At 36.6% G+C, this 22,941-nt stretch overlaps 1 protein-coding gene across 2 annotated transcripts in view; it reads left to right on the top strand.

The window, feature by feature from the left end:
* Positions 1-21,712, top strand: part of TBK1 (TANK binding kinase 1) — a 28,096-nt gene extending 6,384 nt beyond the window's left edge. For both annotated transcript variants that reach the window (XM_059846977.1, XM_059846979.1), the window contains exons 4-21: positions 411-540; positions 1,095-1,276; positions 2,084-2,244; positions 4,081-4,191; positions 5,945-6,124; positions 7,452-7,648; positions 8,834-8,892; positions 9,997-10,088; positions 10,531-10,632; positions 12,617-12,695; positions 13,580-13,701; positions 13,818-13,894; positions 14,237-14,276; positions 16,581-16,682; positions 16,771-16,867; positions 17,916-18,022; positions 18,328-18,399; positions 19,209-21,712. In XM_059846977.1, coding sequence (XP_059702960.1) covers positions 411-540; positions 1,095-1,276; positions 2,084-2,244; positions 4,081-4,191; positions 5,945-6,124; positions 7,452-7,648; positions 8,834-8,892; positions 9,997-10,088; positions 10,531-10,632; positions 12,617-12,695; positions 13,580-13,701; positions 13,818-13,894; positions 14,237-14,276; positions 16,581-16,682; positions 16,771-16,867; positions 17,916-18,022; positions 18,328-18,399; positions 19,209-19,260 — 1,962 coding nt within the window. In that variant the 3' untranslated portion in view covers positions 19,261-21,712. The remainder of the gene's footprint in view (positions 1-410; positions 541-1,094; positions 1,277-2,083; positions 2,245-4,080; positions 4,192-5,944; positions 6,125-7,451; positions 7,649-8,833; positions 8,893-9,996; positions 10,089-10,530; positions 10,633-12,616; positions 12,696-13,579; positions 13,702-13,817; positions 13,895-14,236; positions 14,277-16,580; positions 16,683-16,770; positions 16,868-17,915; positions 18,023-18,327; positions 18,400-19,208) is intronic.
* Positions 21,713-22,941: the final 1,229 nt, after the last annotated feature.

Below are 22,941 nucleotides of genomic sequence, written 5' to 3'. Positions count from 1 at the left end.
ATTATACAGTAGTATGATACTATAAATTGGAGCAGCTAAACTGAAACTGAGACCAATGAGTTGAAATGACCCAGATGATGAGATGAGTAAAGACTAAAGAAGGACAGTTGATGTTCTCAGCACTTATGGTGTGTAGTTTCTCGTTTGTCCACCTGTCAATGCTGCTGTCAACCTGCTAGTGCCTAGAACTTGAGGTTTTCTTAGTTATTTTCCCCTCTTCAAGTTGGAATACATGAAACAATATAAAAATCCACCTGCACTTCTCTTGAAGATCACCAGAATGGAAATTATGATATAACTATAGGTTTTACTTTTCTATTTTGAAAGTAAGGTCTTGTGATTATAGATAATTTCTGACATTGGTGTCACAATAGTCAGATTCTTAATCTCTTTTTGTGTTTTTTTTTCAGACAACTACTAGACACAAAGTACTAGTTATGGAATTTTGTCCATGTGGGAGTTTGTACACAGTTTTAGAGGAGCCGTCTAATGCCTTTGGTTTGCCAGAGTCTGAGTTCTTAATTGTTTTGAGAGATGTGGGTATGTAGACTTAGCTCTTTGGTCTAATTTGTTGACTGAAACAATCTCATACTTGTTTTATTTATCTTGAAAAAGCAAGAGACAAATTTAAATGACTGTCAGCTATTTGAAGAAATTAATATGGTCAGATGGAATCACATATTTATATTTATGTTGGTATAGGTATCTGCATTAAGAAGTTATTTCTGTGTAAAGTATTGATGTATTTTTTTTCTTTATTTCAAGATTACTTTTCACATATTGAACAGACTTCTAGTGATAATTTCAGAAGAGTTAATTAGAAAAATATTATGGTTTACCTGTGTTTGTTTACCTGCTATAAAATTTATTTTTTGGGAGAGATGCTGAGAGCAAGAAATGCTGTAATTTAGCTGTTTGGGAAGGAAAAAAAGCAATCTGTGGTCATGGTCTTTCTATTAATTATGTGTCCCTTCTCATTCCCATTTCCCAATGAGAACATAAGCATGTCTTCCTAGCATCAGTTACAATTCCGTGTTTGCACAGAGTGTGTCACAATGTGTACATGAATTCTGTATTTGTTTTTTCAATTGAAGTGGCTGGGATGAATCATCTCCGTGAGAATGGAATAGTGCACCGTGACATCAAGCCAGGCAATATAATGCGTGTTATAGGTGAAGATGGGCAGTCTGTTTACAAACTTACAGATTTTGGTGCAGCAAGAGAACTTGAAGATGATGAACAATTTGTTTCTCTCTATGGCACAGAAGAGTATTTAGTAAGACCATACGATTTAATTTTCTCTTGAAGAAATGTTTGAAGCCTGAGGCTGTTCATGATTAGAGTTGAATAGGTCAAGGTCAGGTTGGTGGGAATTAGTATTTAAACCTTTGTATTACAATTGTTTTTATAACTTTCCACTGGACTTTTTCACCTTGGGTCATGCCATCTTCTGCTGGTGTAAATACATCAGCCTTGAAATAATTTCCAGGTCCAGCTTTAACTGTTGCCTTGTGTGAAAGGAGGAACAATGATATTTTAGTTATGAGTATATTTGCCTTTATATCTGTAGATGTGTTTTAGTTTGTGTTTGAGCTACTTGGATGATGTTAGGTGTAGTTAAGATTCACATGAAAACTTGGCTAACCAAAGAGAGGCAGATAGAGAAGTATCAAGACAAGCATCTTAGTAGGATTTTTCTTCCTGACGTGTTTCCCCACATGTGAATCCCAGCTGATACTCTCTTCTGCTATGGATCTTTTTTCCATTTGGTTTCTGTTGATTAAAAATCATCAGGAGGAATACTGAGTTTCTTCTCTTTTTTAGTGGTCTTTTGCACTAGTAGTCACTCTCCAGCTGAATTTCAAAATATATTTTGCAAACTTTTTAATAAAAGCAACAGTCATACCTAGGAATATAGTGATGTTTATCAGAATAGCTTAAGCAACTTCTATGATACAAGCAAGCTTTTCTTTTTTAAAGAACTGAAAGTTTAGATTGACAAATTACCTTGCTGTGAAAGGATAGATTGGGTTTTTTCTTACAAAGCTTCATAAAGCAATTGTAACTTTTTTTTTCTCTTTAGCATCCTGATATGTATGAGCGAGCAGTTTTGAGAAAAGAGCATCAGAAAAAGTATGGAGCAACAGTTGATCTGTGGAGCATAGGGGTGACCTTTTACCATGCTGCAACGGGGAGTTTGCCTTTCCGACCTTTTGAAGGACCTCGTAGAAACAAGGAAGTGATGTAGGTAATTTAGAAGGAGAGTTTTTTCTGTTGGTAAATTAAATCAGCCCTTGAAATGCTTTTTACCAAGGAATCCTGCACACATACAGAAAAACTTTAAAACAGTGAAAATATTAAAGGAGAAACACTCTCTGGTTGTGGTATAGCCCCAGCAGACAGCTCAACATTACACAGCTCTTCACTCACTTCTCTGTAGTGGGATGTGGGAGAGAATTGTAAGAGTGAAAGTGCAAAAACTCATAGAGTTAAAGACAGTTTAATAAGTTAAAAAAACTCCACAACAAACAGCAGCCCTTGCCTCTTAAACCCAAAGGGAAACAAAACCAAGGAACACAAGTAATGCAGAAAAATCCCCAGTTGCTCACGAGCAGCCAACTGATGTGCAGTCAGTCCCTGACAAAATGTCACCCTGGCAAATTCTTTCCCACCTCTTCCTTAGCTTCTGTTGCTGAGCAGTATGGTGTGGAATATCCCTTGGGTCAGCTGTCCTCCTGTATCCACTTCAAACTTACTGCCTGCCCCCAGCCTACTTGCTGGTAGGGCACTAGAAAAGTAGAAGAGGCCATGATGCTGTGTAAGTGCTGCTCAGCAATGGCGAAACATGCCTATGTTATTGACACTGTTTTGGTCACTGCTATGACAGAACTTAACTCTATCCTAGCCAAAATCAGTGGAAACATTCTGCTTCAACAAGGATTTTACTGTGTGGCACCTTAAGATCTGAATGAAGCATTTAAATTGAGAAAGACCTGAATTGAGCTCCCCCAAAATACTGGTGTTTTTCCACGCATCTTTCTTTCAGCACGGCACTAGGCTGGTCTGTTGCAGTGCCATTTATGTAACTTGGATACTCAGGTGAAATTATGGTATTCTGAAATGGGGTTTCCGTGCTGCAAATTTTTGTTGTCCTTTAAATGATGGTCTTACCCAGCAGTCTTGAAATGAGTGCACTACCAATGAGACTGACATTTGAGTAGTATGGTTGTGGACTGCAGCTGCAGATAACAGGGATGGCTCCTGGATGAAAAACAGAAGATATGCCTATAATATGACCATTCCTGTTTCATCTTAGTCTGGTTCTATTTTGTTTTTCTTTGTGTTTCATTATAAGAATAAAGCAAAGTGGTACTTGGAACCTCAAACACATCAATACCATCTCTGTTCTGATGCTCCGTGTAAAACTGACTCCAGTTTTCTTAGTTGAAGAAATTTTCCATCTTGTGATTTTTTCACATAAGAATTCTTGTTGTAGCTGCTTGAGAGATGTTTTGTATGAATCTTGTCCTCCAGAAAAAGAAAGCACAACTGAAATACTCTGTTGCAAAAAGTCCGTTGATCCTCATTCGTTTCATGAAAAATTTGAGAAATACTTGCCTGTGCAATACAAAGTTAAACAATGCCAAATTTTGTCCAGATTTCTGGCTGTTCCTTCTCTATGCCCAAACCACTTTGTGGTGGCTAAATGTTCTCTGTTGCTGTGGAACATGCTTAAAGTTAGCATGTTAATGTGTAAATTGAACTACATTGACTTTGGTTAATTAACTCGTGTGAAAACCTTTGTTTACCTTCAGTATGCTGGAAATATCTCCAGAAGTTTTCCCCAATGCTGAGGTAGACAAAGTTGCTTATCCAGCATAGCTTTTTGTTCTTTACTATTTTAGCACTGCTCTGTCAGCTTGTAAGTGAAGCTTCCTAATTTTTGCACCATCTACAAATTTAGGCCAGCCTGTCATTTAAATTTGCGTTTTTTCTGCCCCTTTGAGGATTAATTACTTGATCTATGCATGTATAAGAGGTAGTAGTTGAAGTTTCCATCATTTTTGTAATGTATTGCAGGTATAAAATAATCACTGGAAAGCCTTCTGGTGCTATTTCTGGAGTACAGAAAGCAGAAAATGGACCTATTGAATGGAGTTGGGAGATGCCTGTTTCTTGTAGCCTTTCAAAGTAAGTTTCAACTTACAGATGTTCACAGAATGTTTCAATGCCACTTGATTGGGCTTTTCCAGTTATTTTCTGGGATTGTGTCTTTGGAGTAGAGATCTGATGCCGTTTTTTCTTTGAACTCTTCAGTACATCACTACAGTCTAATATTTGGTTATCAAGTGGTTTTTTTCTTCCTATCCAAATAGTTTTATGATTGCTTATTTACAAATGAGCACATCTGATGTGGTTTGAGAAGAAATACTGTTACTGCATTTTTTCCACCCTCAGGAATGAAGAATCAATAACTTTGATGGCCCTCATTTCTTGCAAGAGTGTGACTTCAGACATGACAAAGATTAGGCAGTAGGAAGGAAATGATAAGCAAAGACAATTCAGAGGCTTACTTTTTGCTAGGAAAAAGGTCACATCAGTGCATTTTAGCACATACTTGTATCTTTTCAATTTTATCATCATATTTTTGCTTCATGTGTCCGTAATATTCAGTAGGAAGAGCCATGGAAGATCTAATTTTGGTGTGACTTTGAAAACACCTCCCATAACCCATTTACCCATTTTTCTTCCTGAGACTTCTTCTGTACTTTAAAGTTACTAATCCTTTAATGATAAAGGAGGAAATAGATTGTTCTATGAAGAGACTGTAGAAACAAACTTTTTTGAAAGCCAAATATGTACATCCTTAAGGGGTGTAGAGTCAAAGTCTGGTTTATATGAACTCATTAGTTTAGAATGTGCAGAATTTGCAATTTGTATGTGTTTTTCGTGATACTGCTCATTTGTTCCTCTGCTTATTCTGTCCAATTGAACTGCTTGAAATTATAAAGGAAGCAGATTTTTTCTCATTAAACATCTGCTCACAGTAATCCTTTTAAGTAGTATTCAAACAGTATTCAGTGTTATAAGTTTAGTACTAAAAGTGAGTTTGAGCACAGCATCCACTGACCACTAATGCAGTCAGCAGTGTGCTTGCAAGCCGCTGCAGCTTGCTCCAGAATGTTACCAGTTCTACTGCTGGATTCAGGCTTGATGTGTACATAATGTTAAAATTTTGGAGAAGTTGTTCGTGGTAACACACAGGTGGGATCCATAAAGTTCTTTACCATTCAGGTGTTCAAGATAGAAATGCAAGAAATTTAAGCTGACCTTTCTCCTAGAATAGTAACAACTGTAAGGCAATGGGTAGCACAGGTTTTTTTGCAGCATTGAAGCTGCATGTGCAGAGTACTTATTTAGCCCCATCTCAATCAGGATGAAGTCTTAGTGTTGACAGTTTAAATAATGAGTCTTTGCTAATCCAGCTGATTTTGATTGAAAGCAACATAGTGTGCTCATACAAGCATCACCACCAGCAAATCCTAAATGACCATAGCTTCCTTCAAAATGATACACTGTGGTGTGTGGGGTGAGCTGGGTAAAATGCTACTGGGATGGTAGAAAGTGGCCTCAGCTCTGCAATGTAGACTTAATAAATTTTATGTGATTTTTGCAGTGTGACTGAAATTTCTCAAATACAAAAAAAAATCTTGATAGATAAGCCTGAAAAGAAAATACTTTAAGTATATGTATTAATGAATAACAATAGACATTGCCCTTGAACATTTTGTTGCTCAGTGTAGGAAAAAAGGCACTAACGTATTCTTTAAGGAATAATAGATGTGTATACACAAGACAAGTCAAATGAATTATTGTGATTGGTTGCAAGATAAAACATTCCAAGTAGAACTAAGTTGTCTAATCTCTTCCTGGTGTCCTCTAGGGGTCTGCAAGTACTACTCACACCTGTCCTTGCGAATATTCTTGAAGCAGACCAGGAAAAATGCTGGGGATTTGACCAGTTTTTTGCAGAGACGAGTGACATACTGCACCGAATAATAATCCACATCTTTTCATTACAGCAGATGACCTTGCACAAAGTTTATATTCACAACTATAATACGTAAGTGCTCTCTGTCTCTTAGTTGCTTTACTTTACTGTTGTTCAGACTAACAGCACTGTGACCTCAAATCACCAGTTACAAATTCAGTAGCCTGTGACCTCATGTCACCAGTGTTGCAAATTCAGCAACCTCTCCTTGGCGGTTTATCTGAGGAAGTAAAAGGGCGCAATTCTCCTGCATAGTCATGGTGCATATAGAAACATGTTGACCAAAAGTAAAAATAATGTCCTCAACCATACAAAATGCATACATTGTCTCTGGTGTAAAACTCTCACAGGTGTTCTGAAGTGGTAATTGGTACAGTTTAGGATCCTGATTTGTATGGGGTTCACTTTATGAAGTGCTGACGTTAAAAGCTGTAAGACGTACAAACAAATACCTTTTCCCTGCTGGGTTACAGATAATACAGAGCACGTATTAATTTCTAATACACGGATACGTACTGTTACTTCATCAAATGTGTAAATACAGTTCTGCCCACTTCAATTTTTCTCTTTATCCCATCACTTTTATTTTGAGAGAGCCCAAATACTGTTTTTGCAAAGAAATCTTGCTTATAATTTTTATTATTATTTACATGTGTGATTATTTGTAAACTAGCTGTAGTATTGAGAAGTAATAGTGTACTAGTGCTGCACAGGAGGCAAACTGGTCCTTCCCATTAGTGTACTGAAGGTTTTTCTTCTTTGTGGGAGGTTTTGCTAGTTTGGTTTTTGGTTGCTGTTCTGGTAGTAGGCTTTTGTGGTGGGGTTTTTTGGGGGGGAGAGGTATGGTGATATTATGAGTTCTTATCCTTGTATCTATTGATTGCTGTAAATAAAATTCCAAAGTGTCTTTGCTCTTCCTTATCACTGCTGTTTTAGGAAATAATCTGGCTATCTGTTAGCTTACTGGCTGAATTTAATTTTTTGACATGTAAAACACCAGACTTTGCTTTTGGAGAGGCCATCCATCTCCTTTCAAGAAAAGGATATGCCTTAGAAAACTTAAGTAGGCTTCCTTCCCCTCGTTTAGTGTTGCCTGTTTTTACTGACCTTCAGACCAGAGCAATTTTGTTTAGACAGATGTGCTTTGGCAGATCATCAGAGCTAGAAAGGAAGTTTGATATTTTGCAAGGAAGTAGCTTTTAATTTTGTAACACAGCAACCTGGGGTCTTAGGCACCATGCTACTGGTTTTTCTACTTAAAAGTCAGGTGCTTTATGCGTAAACCCAGTTCTTAATTAATCAGAAATAAAAGCAATTTTTATTTAAATAATACAAAATCTGAATTGCTGAACTATTATAGTGAGTCTAACTGCTACCGATTATATTATTTGTATTACAGAGCTGCTATATTTCATGAGTTGGTCTACAAACAGACAAAAATACCATCTCAGAATCAAGAACTGATATATGAAGGTCGGCGCTTAGTACTAGAGCCTGTCAAATCAGCACAGAACTTCCCCAGAACAACAGAGGAGAATCCTATCTTTGTAGTAAGCAGGGAGGCTGTGAACATTGTTGGATTAATCTATGAAGAAGGTATATGAAAGTAATTTCCCTTTTTTCACAGCTATCTTTTGTAAATAGTTTGGGTTACTTAATATAATTGTTTTATGTCTGTTATGTCTTAAAAATAGTGTTGGAAGTTTTCTTTTGTTGATATCTGAAGTTCTAAGTATGCAGTCCAATGTTTTTCAAAGCTGCTGAGTATCCAGAACATTTTTATAGAAACAGTAGGTGCTTGTCATGTTCCAAGTCCTCTGAACCTGGACATTTGTGTGCTAAGATGTAGTGATGCTTGTGGAGTTATGAACCTTTTTGAAGCATAACACTTTAAACAAGTAGAAAGAAACATTTTAGGAAGTAACTCAAAGCTGGTTCTTTTGTTCCATTATTCACTAAGTGGAAAGTCAAGTTTTACTACTTTTTTTTTTATTTGTTGTGAATGTGGTTAGCCTTTCAGTTAACAGAGGAGGTCTTTACAATGTACATTTGCTCAGAAGAAAAGGTAATACCATAACAGGGGGAAAAGAAAGAAATTAAGGTTTTGAATTTCCATTTATCATTGTGAGGCTTTTAGAGGGTCCTATGCCAGAGCCCTTTTTTAATAAATGGTGAGCAGGAGGACATGGCTGCAGTTGAGAGGTCAGTGTTGCTTTTGTCAGTATGTCCTAAATACTGACTGCTCTGGCCAGCTGGCACTCCCGCAGAGGTGCTGAAGAGTAGGAGAGCTCTTTGTGGAAGGATCAACAGGGCTTTAATAGTGTGTCACAGAGCTTTCTGAAGGAGCCAGTGAGTGTGAGAACAAAGGAGATTCAGGTGGTAGGGGCTGCCTGAGGTTGGTGAAGTGCTACCCTTAAGAGCCTCAATGAAAATAAGCAGCCATGTGATGAGAAGGGAGCGGTCTCCTATGTGGACAAACATGGTGCTGAAGAACATAGACAAGCAGTTGGCTTTCTCAATGGAGATTGCAAGTGGAGACCTGCATGAATTCTGTGCTGTGCAGCATGTTCAGAAGTGAGTCTGGAAAAGGAAGGACAATTTACTAAAGATACCAAGTTATTTAAATCAGTTAAGACAAAGCCTGGTTTAAAGGAGTGCATGAGAACAATGTGATATTAAAAGGCATAAAAGCAGTGTACAGGGTGGGAAGGGAATACAATCTGAACTTTTGAAGTCTCTTCTCAAAAATAATAAAATACATACACTTGTTTTATGTTTCAGTTTTACTTCCTAAAGTACATCAACGTTACGATTTGGATGGGGATGCCAGTATGGCTAAAGTGAGTAATTACCATTTTAAATAATACATCTGTCTTGGATAATGATACTGAAATAAAAGCTACTTAATTTTCAAATTAATAATGTTAATAAAACTATTTTAGAATGCTAATGAGGATACTGACTGATAGAAGTATATTTATTAACAAAGGATCTAAAAGTATATTAAAGCTGTACTTTTCTATGCAAAATATGGTTTGGGGTTTTTTTTTTAAACCAAACCCAAAGTCCAGTCTTCTAAATTCAAAGTGCTCTGTTACTGTATAATTCAGTGCTGGTGGGGAAAGGAGCCTGACACTATGTAGTCCTGAAATGAGTTAGAGGCTTCATAACTTTTAATGTTGCAAAATTTAACATTAGAAAAAAAGCTCTTGCTCAACAGAGAGGAGGCTGTAGGACTCTGCAGAAGGGTGGAATTCCTGTTGCCTCTTAGAGACTTTCAGAATCTGTGGGAGACATGTAAAGGATGTTGCATTGTTTTGGTTGTTTTTCTAAAACTACTGAATGTATGCACAGCCTTGTTTGACATTGTGACGACCACTTATACATGTGAAATACTGACTGCTGAGGAGCCTTTTATTCAGACATGGTAATCTTGAAAATTAATGGACAGAAAAGCAGCAATTGATACTAATTATTTAAAGTATTGTGAATTATAATATCTGAAACTTTGTTCTCAATTCTTAATAATATAGCAATCTTGTAGGTGGAATTGGGTAAATTAAGAGAGTCTCTAGCCTTAGAATTTAAAAAAGGGTCAATTTTTGCAAGTTACTTTTAATGTATGTGCTTGATTCCTGAAATATTGAAGAAATGTACTTGTAACTTTGACAGAAATAGTAAGTTGCATCATTTTTGTTTGTGAGATTTGTTTTCATCCCTAACAGGTGCTTCAGCATAACTGGAAAACCCATGTTTAGCTCTGCCTTCATAATGGCTGTTTGGTTGTTGCCTGGTTAAAGCTTAGGCCTAGTTGCACATTTTAAACTGCCATCCTCATGTTGCTTACTTTTATTAATCTGTGTTGCTTTGTTGTGATGTATTGTCTTGAAGTAATTGTTAAGAAAATGCCAGATCAGTACTTATGCTGGGTTTTTTTCCTCCAGGCAGTGACAGGTATTGTATGCTATGCCTGTAGAGTTGCCAGTTCTTTGCTACTTTACCAGGAGCTGATGCGAAAAGGAGTTCGATGGCTAATGTAAGCAATTGACTGCATTTCATTGTGCTTTTTTTTTAAATTGAGATATGCCTTGATTATTAATACATAATTCTGTAATCTCTTGATATCTTGGGAAGTTTTGTTTATCCTTGAGTAAGGATAGGCTGAATTTCTCCCTTTTTCCTGTCATTAGGGAAAAAAAATTTTTTTTTTTTAGTAATTAAAGTGTTTGCAAATTTACTTTCTTTTTACTTTACTTTGTGTATAATTTAAGTCTAACTTTTGGTAACGTGCAGATGGAACAGCTTGCACAAGGTATTTTTAAATGAGGATTATGTTAATGCATCTCTAACTGAAAACAATTTCTCCTGGCAATTATTGCTGCAGGAAGATTACTGTAGTACTGATTGCTGGTAGGATGGCACTTGAATACTTTTATTCATTACTTTATACATTATCGACTAATGCTTCACTTTTTTAGTGAAATAATCAAGGATGATTACAACGAAATCGTTCATAAAAAGGCAGAGATTGTCATCAGGCTGGATTTCTGCAGCAGAAACATTGAGAAAGCTGAGAAAATGTGAGTAGAAGCACTACACCATACACATTGATTCTTCATTATCATTTTTAATGACAACAGTATTATAAGTTATGATTATTTGCAGTGTTTTTGCATATAAAAATTAAATTTGAGTCAGCATGGATTTTCTGATGGCACTGACTTAAGCAGATTTAGTCATATATGTTACTTGAGTTAGAGTATTAATTTTGCTGCTTAAAACTTAATAAGAACAGGGAATTACTAATTACTGGTAACTGTGTGTGTTCTTTTTCTCCTTCTCTGACTCAGCTCATTTGCTCTTTTTGACTCTAGAAGCTATAGTAAAGCTTGGATAAAGAACCAAGTAGCTTTGCTTTCATTAGTGCTTTTGCTGCTGCGTTTGGTTGCATATGACTTCAAATACTGCCCCTTAGACAGTTTTAAGACTGTAGCATTTTCCGTGTGCAAGGAATTTCCTTGTTGAAATACAACACAGAGCAGCTGCAAAAAAAAACCCCAAATAACCAAGCCCAGCCCCCCTTGGTCCCTTCCCAGGAAGGTGTTTTTCTTAGGCAATGTGATAGGAACTTTAAATAGCACCTCTTCTTAGCATTCCTCTATGGGTGGTAGTTTTCCTGTTCAACCTACTGCCAGTCTTTCCCAAGTGCTCTCTTAGTCCTGGGATTTTCTGAATTTCTCACCAGGCTGCTCTGAAAATGCAGATACCCACAAGGTGATTACACACACATGTAGAACCACTGGGTTTGCAGAGTAGACTTAAGAATTAGACTTAAACCTGTTGGAGCTGCTATACCTGTGCAGATTGAACACCTTGTAGTAGTAATTGTGGATGCTGAAGGGTTTGACAGATTTGCTCTGTGTGTCCCAAACCTACCTTAAAACCCATGTGTGTCTGTATTGGCTTCAAAAACACCAAAAAAACCGCAACAGTGAAATAGTGAAGTTGGTAACTTGTGAGATAACACCTGTGCAGCCTAGATACAAATCATCAGGGCAAGAACCCAAACTCCTCTTCAAGCCCATTTGCACTAGTTGGTAGGACTAGATCTTGTTCATTCTATGTTTGGTTCAGATAGTTTCTGCCTGCATTCAGAAGAAACCACTGTCACTTCTGTTTTGTGACTGTGTTGTGCTCAAGAGTACCTCAGCAGTAGTTTGAAAAAAAATTACATTCGTTTGCTAACTGGAGTAGTTCTCATGTGAACAGAAATTTTCTGTGTTTGCACATGGTCTTTTGGCCTCTTACAAAGGGGCGGGATTTTCAGTTTGTTTGACTTTGCTAACTCCATAAAAGTCTTCTAAAGGACATGTCCTCTTGTTTGTCCTTCCTTTTTAAGGCTGTGCTTCAAAGCATGACAATGCAAAGTCTTTATTTGAAAAGGTAAATAAAGCATTGAACTTGAGTGAAGCATGTGTTTTTTGAAAGCAGTTGAGGTGTTTGTGATTGTTTTTTAAACTAAAATGTACATGAGACTCAAGAGAAAAAATATTGTCCTGAATAATTTATTGGCACTTGAGCTATGGTCATATGGAAAGTATCAGTATGAACACATGGTCCTACTATCCCAGCCTTTAAGCTTTTAACCCAGTAAGTTTTCTCAGAAAAGCATTTTGTTACATTGAAGTATTAGTGTGTTAATGACTACTTTAAGTACCTTTAGTTTGATAAGATTTAAAAAATTACTTGATGAAAGGAAATAGTCTTCCACTGCCTGTCGAGTACAAGTAATAAAACTAGAATAAAGAATTCAGGAATGGAAATTTCAACTTTATTTTAACAGTTCCAGTGTAGGAAAAAATCAAGGAATGTTTTTTTAAATCTAAAATCTTTCCATTGTTAGTGGCCTCTTAACTTTGTCAGTTTCATGGTTGTTGCTTGACAGAGACTGTATTTCGTATACAGGAAGAGGCAGTTATTGTTATGATCTGGATTCAAGAAATACTTTGAGTATATTCACTGCTTGTTTATTTTTTTTTTCAACTGCCTTCTTTTGCTGGACAGATACGAAAATTTGATGCAGATCAACTTGGAAGCATCAGAAGTGGATGAAATTTCAGAGATACACACAAAACTATTGCGTGTAAGTGTCTGACAAAGTTACCCTGTCATTCTGAAAATGGTGTTTTGACAGAAAAAGCCAAATGCATGATAACACAGGCTTCTGTGAATAGCAACTCTGAAATTTCAATGTAGCTTCTAGATCGATTGTTAAGATGTCCATACTAATGTGAATATCTTTCTGAAAACAGAGCAGATCCTTTTATATTAACTCAGTGTAGGGAAGATGGGTTCCTGAAAATAAATTCCTATTTTCTAAAACACTCAAGAATTATAACCCTGAAATATATTTTGCTTTGCTATTTTTTCTTTTCCATTTTTTCCTTTCCTTAAGGAATTATTGACTACTTTGTTGGCTTTCTAAAATGTTACATTCACAAACACACTCCAAAGTGATCTGCTTTGAAATATGCGTCATGTTTCCAGACATGAAAGGAAAAATTGAAAATAACTTAATACACTGGGAGGAGATAAAAAGTTCTCCATTCTAAAAGGAAAAGATTATTAGTGCATTTTTATTTTAAAGGTTGTATGAACTGCAGAGAAAGGAAGGTATGAACCATGTGTATAGTTATTATATGAATTCATAATAAACCAGAAGAATAAGGGTAAAGTAAATAGAAGTAAATAAGGGATTTATGAATGGGTGGAAGTTATTGTTGAAAGAAAGTAAATTTTAACTAACAGAAATGCCAGCATCAAATATGATTCTTTCTTTAGTGATACCTTGCTTAATCTGCTTCAGCTAAGCCTAGGCAGATAATTGGACATATTTCTTTAATGGAGATCAGTGAAACAAACAGGTTTGTAGTATTAATGTGCTCAAGTAATAATCGAGTAATGTGCTCAAGTAATAATTTTTCATTTTATCTGGTGATAAGATTGAACCTTCTTGCTCTTATGTAGCTCTCCAGCTCTCAGGGCAGCATAGAAACTAGTCTGCAAGATATCAAAACCAAACTTTCTTCTGGTGGTTTACTGGCTGACACCTGGGCAAATCAGGAAGGCATGCATCCAAAAGACAGAAAGTGAGTAACTACTTACTGTTCTAATGTATTGAATTCTGCATTGTAGTTCACAAAGTTCATTAATAGGTACTTGAGTTTGTATAAAACATCTAATTTTCTTTCTTTTGTCACTCTAGTCCAGAAAGGTTGCAGGCTCTGCTGTCTTCCATCACAGACATCTACTATCAGTTCAAAAAAGACAAAGCAGAACGAAGTAAGTAATTTATTTGATTCACTTTTAACATAGAATGTAATGCAAAGGACGGGTCAGTCTTAGTTTGACTAGGGTATTAATGGTATGTGTGGACAGTTAGCCACAGTGCATATGTCTGTAGGTCCTTAGTGTGATACCATGCTAAAGCTCTTATGAATGAAACATCACTATCAGTGGCATAAATTTGAGTTGCAAGACTAGAGAGGAGGAAAAAAGTGTATGACCACTTTGACCTCTAAAAAGAAGGAAACTGTGTAGGAAATGGGTAAACTTAGTAGAGTTTTGCATAAATACAACTAGCAGAGTTAGATTGGTAATGTTTGTCATCTGCTCTGATCCTAGGGCTTCCTTATAATGAAGAACAAATACACAAGTTTGACAAGTAAGTTTTGAAGTTGCCTTCAGGAACTACCATGATTGCCTTCAGGTCCTCCAGATGCTCTTGCCAATAACCCATTCTAATAATTTTATTGTAAATTGTAACCTCTTTAGGATTGCTTTGCAAAAAATTTCTTTAAAAAATTTTAAATACATAGGGGTACTAGTGTATGATAATGAAGTGCTTTCTGGCTGTAAAGTGTTTTCACTGATAGGCCTTCTAAAAGGAAAATACCTGATTGTTATTTGGGTATAACTGTTTTGTAGGAAGTTCACTTCTTCCTTCTTTTTTTCAGGTAGGGAAAAGCCCTGAGTAAGATCAAAATCACTTTGTAGCTAAGGTGGAGATAATTTTCTACAGATGAGTAAAATATGGACTAGCTGAATGAAATTCTAGAATGATTTAATCTTACAGGAAATACAGCACACAGAATTAATTTTAATGCCATTCTCCATGCTTGCTTAAGATTGTCACTCATGCAAGGTGTTCACATTAAGCATCTGTGTGTAACTTGGGTCTCTAAACTCCCAAAGTCTCCACTGATTTTATACTGCTGTACTTGTCTCAGGATTTATTCAGTTCCTCGTATGCAGATGGCTAATGCCATTTAAGTTGCCTTAAAATGTCTGAGACATGCTCTGAGACTGGGAGGTAGGACACAAGTCAAATGGGAAACCTGTCAGATGGACAGGTAGTCAGAAGCAGAGCAGGATATCTTTGCTGGAGAAGAGAAGGTTGCATGGAGTCCTCCTAGTGGCCATCCAGTAGCTGAAGGGGGGCCTACAGGGAAGCCAGTGAGCCACTCTTCATCAGGATCTGCAGTGATAGGACAAGGAAAAATGGCTTCAGGCTGAAAGAGGGGAAATTTAGGTTGGGTTCATTGAAGTTCTGTGCTGTGAAGGCGATGAAACACTGGAACAGGTTGCCTAGAGAAGTTGCAGCTGCCCTATACCTGGCAGTGCTCTGTGACAGGGGTGTTTCAACTAGATGATTTTTATGGTCCCTTCCAACCCAAACCATTATAAGATTCTATCTCAAATGATGCTAGATGCTTATGTTTAAGTAAATAAATTATTCTCCCAGTGGCTGGTCAGTTGCATGGTTCCCTAGACTTTGCTAAATGCTGCATGAATTTAGACACCACTTACATAATTTTCTAAAAAGTCTTGCTCTTCCTACCATGCATGTGGCTTCACTGACAATTACATATAGAAAGCTGTCATGCGGTGGCACAACCTTGCCACTTTATTTTCCTGTAGTGAAAGCTAAACTGGATAACTGCCAAGCAGAGGAGAGGGTTTTCTACTACATGTCCTTGTCTAAGTGTATGATAAACTTCAAAAAAGTATGCTTCATTTTCATAAAATGAATACTGGTATACTGAATACTGGCTTGAATACTGGTATATTTTCTACCACAGATATCTCCCTGGGACTGTGCAGGTTTGAGGTTCTAAGTCCATCTTTTTTATACTTGGCTCACCCCACAGGGAAGAGGCAGTGGCTTTTGTTAAGGACTGTGCTATTATCAGCAGAAGCTGGCCTTTTTAATACTTATCTCTAGGGAGATAAGGGAGCAGCACTCAATTGGAATTTTATTTTTCTGGTCGAATGATAGGTATGCATTCCTGATGACAGTCCAGCTACACTCTAGCTACAATTTAAGTATCAATACGTGTTATGCAAGACTTAACAAAATACCTGAAGTAGGTGTTGGTCTGTAGTGTTCCAGTATCCCTTACCCTTACTGGTGCAATGCATAGTATGGTGAGGCAATTACCCTGGGACTACTGTCTGCCACACTAACAAGAATTGGGTTTTGTTTTCCTTTCTTTTCCTTTTCTGCTTTTTTCTTTTTCCTCTTGTCATAAAATTAGGCTGACACAAAACTCCTGTTCTTTTTCTTGCATGTATGTTACTCAATGCAAAGGATTATTCATATATGCTAGAAGTTCCAAGTATCTGCAGTAGGCAGATGTGAAATAATTAGGACTTTTGTCCTTTCAATTTAGAATTCTGAAATATACCAGCTGACTCAAGGAAGACGTTTGACCATTTATTCATATACAGATATGAATACAAATACAAACTAAGTGCTTCAAATAATTTTCTTCTTCCCTGCTAGGATATATTTTTGAAACATAAATTGTCAGTTCCTCTAGAATGTTGAGTTCTTACACATTACAACAGCCTGAATAAAGGTGGCTGCACAGATTTTAAGTCCACAAACCTTTCTCCAAATTTCAGAAAGTTAGAGGAATGGGGTTTTGAAAGCAGTATGACTGGTTGGGTTATTTTTCTGTTGCAGGCAGAAGCTGTATTTGCATGCTACAAAAGCCATAGCTCTTTTCAAAGATGAATGTGTCAGCAAGTATGAAACATTTTTGGACAAAGCTGAAGACTGGACAAGGCAAGCTATTGATTTCTTTAATATTTGGTAATGTGCATTGCACCACTTTTATATAAGCAGCTCTTAAAGAAAACTCTTTTTCTTTTAGGAAAATGCTTCACACAAGGAAGCAATTACTGGCTCTCACCAACCAGTGTTTTGGTATTGAAGAAGAGGTGTCCAAATACCAGGATTATATAAATGAGGTAGAATGCTTCAAAATTATGGGAAGCATTTGCATAGTTAAGACTTCCACAAATTTTCATGTCAATAGTGTTGCTAGGAGTGAGTCTTACATTAATGCAGTTGTATTTAAATACAGGCCTTTGTGGGTGCTGTGGTCTGCAGTAGCTTTATTGCCATGTCAGTGTGGGCTGCAGGATGGTGTTATTTTTTTTAGTAACTGAATAATGTGATTTTGTGAATTGTAACATGATTTTGGAATTAGGTGGGGCTAATTTGGTTTGGGGTGGTGTTGTTTTTTTTTTTTTAATTTGCATGGGGGTTTTTTGGTGAAGTTTTTGGGTTTGGATGATTTGGGAGTTTCTTGGTATTGTTAGCAATTCCCCCTCAAAAAAAAAATCATTGCAAATGGATGTGAGTTCATTGAGAAGTGTTCTGTGCAACTGTTACCATAATATTTTCAGAGGACCTAGAACATTATCCTAATTCTCTTATGAAGTATAAAAATGCTGCTTCCATACTCTTGATTATGGGATACATACTTAAGGATGTTAAACTAATGATTTGGATGGTGACTGCAGGGTGCAGACTTATCAGAATTACCTCAGAACTGAGAGAATAAGAGCATTTTCATGTAGTGAAATTATTATTTTTTAGAAAGGAAATATAAATGAACAAAAAGCCCTGGCTAATTGTAAAATCAGTTTAGGAATGGTGGACAGCAGCATATTACTTGTTATTTGTATTTTAGTTCCACTAAAATACAAATCCATTGATTAGGATCCTGCTGCCCTAGGATGTCTACAGACATAACAAATAGATAATTTTCCTTTCCAGAGTTAATATGAAAGTATTAGATAAGAAGATGGAACAAACCAGGGAATTATTTGTCATGTCAATACAAAACTTGCTGTGATGATCTCATCTTGGAGCATATCAGCCACCTTAGTACTGTAATGAATTTATGAGATATCACAGCAACAGAGAATTTTAAAAAGGATTTTAAGGTGGGCATCAAGATATACATGACAACTTCTATTGTAACTTAAATTTCCTTTTTATCTATTACAGTTACAAGATGCCCTGCCACAGAAAATGTTTGCAGCTTCCAGTGGGATGAAACACACGATGAATACAGTCTATCCAAGCTCAAACACATTAGTAGAAATGACTCTTGGGTGAGAATTTGTAATGGGATAGATGTAATACTGTATGCTTGCTATACAGGGAAATTGAAAAGAAAATTAAATCACTTAGTGATTGTTGTATAAAGATCAAGAATTCTAGATTGCTATAGCAGTGGCACAGATTAGGAAGTGAGTGGGGGATAGCACTATTATTTGTCTCTTTGTAAATAAACAACTTACCTGTCCCTTATTTTGTATATAATGGCAAGTTGCTGAAAACTGTGGTAGTGAGTGATCAGAGCAGGTACCTATCCCAGTAAAAACTTTAATCTTTCTTTTGCTTCTTGTTACTATAGGATGAAGAAACTAAAGGAGGAAATGGAAGGTGTTGTTAAAGAGCTGGCTGAAAACAATCACATTTTGGAAAGGCAAGCAGTTGTTTTCCTTTTTGGGGCTGAAACTAGGGGCAGCCTTAATTTGGTACATTTAGATCCAGAATTTAAACTAGGGGAACAATTCTTTAATGTCTTTAATTGTAAATATATTTTGAGCTGTTCAAATGAGGTATAACAAAAAAATAATTACTTAAAACCTTGGAACATGGCTGTGTCAGAATGATCTTACAGCAATTTTTGTGGCATTTTTGTTTCATGTTACTTTGGTTTAGCTATAAATATTTAAATATAATAAAATAATATAGAAATAAAATATAAATATAGTAATATAGTTCTGAATTTAAACACAATAATGTTGCAGCAATGCAATGATGTCTTGTAATTCCTCCCATTTAGATGTTATTTTTGACAGCCATGGAATTACACCAATCTGAATTAATGATTTTGCAGTTTTCAGATTGCTTAAATAAAGTGAAGAGGCAAACATGTTTCTTACAATCCTGAGAGGGTATTGTCATTATCACATACAGACTGATTTTGATTTTTTTTTCCTATGAAGATGAGAAAGTATATAAAAATAAGTATCTCCTGAAAGTTCCAGGGTAAATTGCTGGTAGAGTGGACTTCAGCTTCAAGCTGAATTAGTTTTGTTTTTTTCCCCACTCGAAGTCCCATACTTGCAGCAAAACTTCTTGTCTTCCATCTTCTTTGCAGATACAAAAAGTTGGGTACAAATGCCTCTGTTGGCATGTAGCAAGGGAAAGGAAAACCTCATAAACAAATTCGAGATTGATTCTATAGTCTAGTCAACCACCTAAAAATATACTGGTTTTCTGCTTTAGATTTGGTGCCTTGACTATGGATGGTGGCCTGCGGAACGTGGACTGTATCTAGCTTCCAAAGGACCCGAAGAGGACTTGTAAATTTTTTCAAAGGGAAAAAAGTACTGTTGGGACAGTTGAAAGCAGATAATAAACCTGTATCCAGGATTTTTTTTTTTTTTCTTTCAGCAACTGTAATATGAAGAAAATGTAAATATGTATAATATGTAAATACAAAAGAAATATATCTTTTCTTGGTCGCTTTTAGGATAGAATAATTTCTGGCAGGGAATTGAGCCCCTTGGAGGATCTCTGAGGAGTCCTAAAGGGAAAAGTATTGTTGATGAAATTGACATTTTTCTGCTTTGAATTTTGCCCTTTTTTTCAGAATGCAATTTAGTCTTCATTGAGAGGACTTGCAGTACTCCAAAACATCATTGTATAAAGGGTATTTTGGATATCCTTCAACAACCACTATTATGTAGGAGTCTAGCTGAATGGCTTTGATCATCACAGAACATGATGAATGTTTTAAATGAGATGTTTTTAAATGAGTGTGAATAGGGACTAAGAGTGCAGATAGGACAGAACAGAAATGCATTTCTCTTTCCTTCACATTCAAATTGTTAGTTTTACTTGAGGAAGCAAATTCACAATATTTTTTTAAGTTCTCTAAATATTTGGTGCCATGTTGTCTGTAATCATTTGACTGCTTAGTATATGGAAGTTTTGCACTCCAGCTTGTCAGAATGAATGTAAAAATTCATTTTTTGGAGTACAGCATTTTCAGACTTTCCCTGAAATCTTGTTACTCACCACAACAGTGGGTACCTAGAGCAACTTCTTCTTAATCTTATTTGCAGGTATAATTTTTTAAAAAGGTTAAAAATTTGGTATGAGAAGAGTTTGTGGTCAGTCAGTAGGCTGAATAGTATCACACCTCAGTAGTAACTGAATAGGGGAAAATAAGGTACCAGTCTAGATTTGAATAGGGACCACTCCCACTGCTGCCTTACAGCTTAGGTACCAAACTTTGATGGAAAATTTAGTAAGACTATATTTATTTTCCAGCATCAATACTTACTACTTTCAGTGCTACATGATTGGGATGCAGAGATGCAAAGTGAAACATTCTGCTCCAAAATGCATAGGAGAAAGAGAACAGGAAATAAAAAAATTTTGGAAACATCCATTTGTTTGGATACTCCAGATGTACATACTTGTTTCAGATGAGCATGCAACTATTACAGAACTCATTCCTTCTTTGTGGAAACCTGGCCATGGATGTTCAATGGTGTCCAGTAACACTTTTCATTGCTGCATTACACCTGTGAGAGCTGGACCAACTATATTTAGAATTTTCCATAATTACTGGTGGAACATTTAGGTGTAAACTAAACAACATTGACCAGTGATAGCATCTGGTTTTGTGATGCTTATTCCCTGTTTATCTGTCCAGGTCAGAACATAAAACATTTTCATTTCCTTTTTAGAAAATATTTGGAGAGAAACTTAATAAATTTATAAATGAGTGTGTCATTTAAAAGAAAAGGAAATACACTTGCCTTGATGTCCAAGACTTGCATTCCAATGCTCTTGGTGAGAATCAAAAAAGGGGATTCAAACATTTTTACACTCATGTGAGCAGCTTCTGTCTTTGTCACCCAAAAAAAAAATCTAGCTATGCAAAAGGAGTGCAAAAGTTTATCACACATCTTTCTTTGGCATTCTTAACAGTTTTAAAATACTGGAATTATGTCTAACTGGAATGTTTTAATGCCTGCTTGTACATTTGTTCATTCACATCCACTGTCTCACTGAGTATCAATAAAACACATGAATTAATGTTAAAAAAATTTGGCTCTCTAGATGTGCATAAACTGTATTTTGTTTCCAACGTTATAACACTTTGTTGTTTCAAAGTTCTTAATATTGAAAGAAATCAAATGCTAGGTGGAATATATAATTTTCAACTTCCTTATACTGAAGCAGTCTGAAAAAGAAAGTTAATTGTAGTAAAAGTATAGTCTGTATGTTGAAATATGTGCAGCATTTTTTTGTATGTTTGAAAATTTTTTGTTATATTTTATGTTCATTTTAAACATTGCTGGCTTTAGTCTTGCTGAATACATCAGTAATCTTAATTGTGTTAAAATTTCTTTTTCTAAAGCAATTTTAACAAAGGTGTAGCTAAGGAACTTGAAGTAATCAGTTCATAATCTTCTGATTACATTATTATGAAGCAAATAATTTTTCAAGTCAAAGCATAGTGTTGTACCATCAACTTTTTGCTCAAACTAAGTGTCCTGATGCTATGAATCTTGCTATTCATTTGCCAAAATAAGTAATAGAAAGTAATATATGGTTCTTCTTCCTGAAGCTGGTTTACTGGTTTGGGGGGTTTAGCTGAATATATTAATTATCTGTTACTTGAACAAACCTGTCTTCATATGAATTGTGAAAGTGCATGAGTGAACAGCTTAATGGCATAAATACATCATCAGCCACTTATTGTGCAGTGTGTACTTCTGCCTTTTCATAATTTAATTTTCTGTTAATTTCAGGATTTCCTTACCAGATTTATTTTCTTGTAAGCACAGTAGAGAGCCTGAAACATGCAGTTGCAAATTGCAGCTCAGTTTGCATTATCCAGCTGTTCAGAAAATGTGCGCTGCACAACAGAATCACTAGCATAGGCAATATGGTAGACCCACTAATTCTTCTAATTTTTTTTAACTTCTTGGTTGGTATGTGTTCTGAACTACGTTAATTCTTTTAATGGTGGTAAAATTCCTAGTCTCTACTCACTGGTAGAACTCAAATCAGTTCTAATGTAGTCAATCACTGTAGAATTGTAGAACAGTTCTGGATAGTCCTGAGCAGAGCTGGGAAAAATGGGAATTGCTGGCTGAAAGAAGGGAGTACTGGAAGAAGGGGGAAGTAAAAGGCTTTGGTAATCTACAGGCTGTTCCAGAAGATCAGCATTCACTGTGACTGTGGTGGAAGTGTTATATATTACTAATATAAACTGTTATTAAAACAAAAAAAAAATCCAGCCTACAACTTTGGAAAAACCTTTCTAATGGTAAAGAGAGGCAAGTGCCAGAACAGATTGTACTGGGAACAGCAATACCGTTTGAAGAGGATTTATAGGAACAGGTTAACTGGTGGGAGCTCTTGTGACTGATTCTGCCATTGGCAAGGCTTCCCGACCTTCTATTTTTCTGTGCCCTAAACAGCTTTATTTTTTCATCAGTCACCAAAAAATGTGGTAGGGGTAGTATCCCTCGGTGGAATTTGCTGTCTTGTCACTGATGCTAGCTCAGGCAGCAGTAGCTGTAGGTACACATCTTTTGGAGAACTTTGCTGCCTGTGGGCAAGTAAGGCCGGCAGCGGCAGGCTGGGCTGCTGGCGTGCTGCAAACGGGCACGACGCAGTTCTTCAACGTTGTACTCCTGGAGCTCACACAAGTGTTGAAGGCAAGCTCTGACTACCCCCGCCGCCACAGCCTCCCCATCCAGGTGTGGGTTATGGCAGCTCTACCCAGCCCTGGGAAGTATTTCCCCCAGAAGCTGCTTTAGGGAACTGAGGCAGATCATTTTAATGGGAACTTATTGAAGCGCATCACCAGCTCTTGTCAGCTCCCCCAGTGCCCGGGGCTGCCGCAGCATCCCGGAGCGCGTTTGTGCCGACGGATGCGGAGTTTGTGCCTGCCGGGCGCGGGGCGGCGGACCGGCGGCAGGACTCGGAAGGT

This window comes from Haemorhous mexicanus, chromosome 5 (genome assembly GCF_027477595.1).
Source record: "Haemorhous mexicanus isolate bHaeMex1 chromosome 5, bHaeMex1.pri, whole genome shotgun sequence".
Lineage (NCBI taxonomy): Eukaryota > Metazoa > Chordata > Aves > Passeriformes > Fringillidae > Haemorhous > Haemorhous mexicanus.
This window is presented reverse-complemented; position numbering and strand designations above follow the sequence as displayed.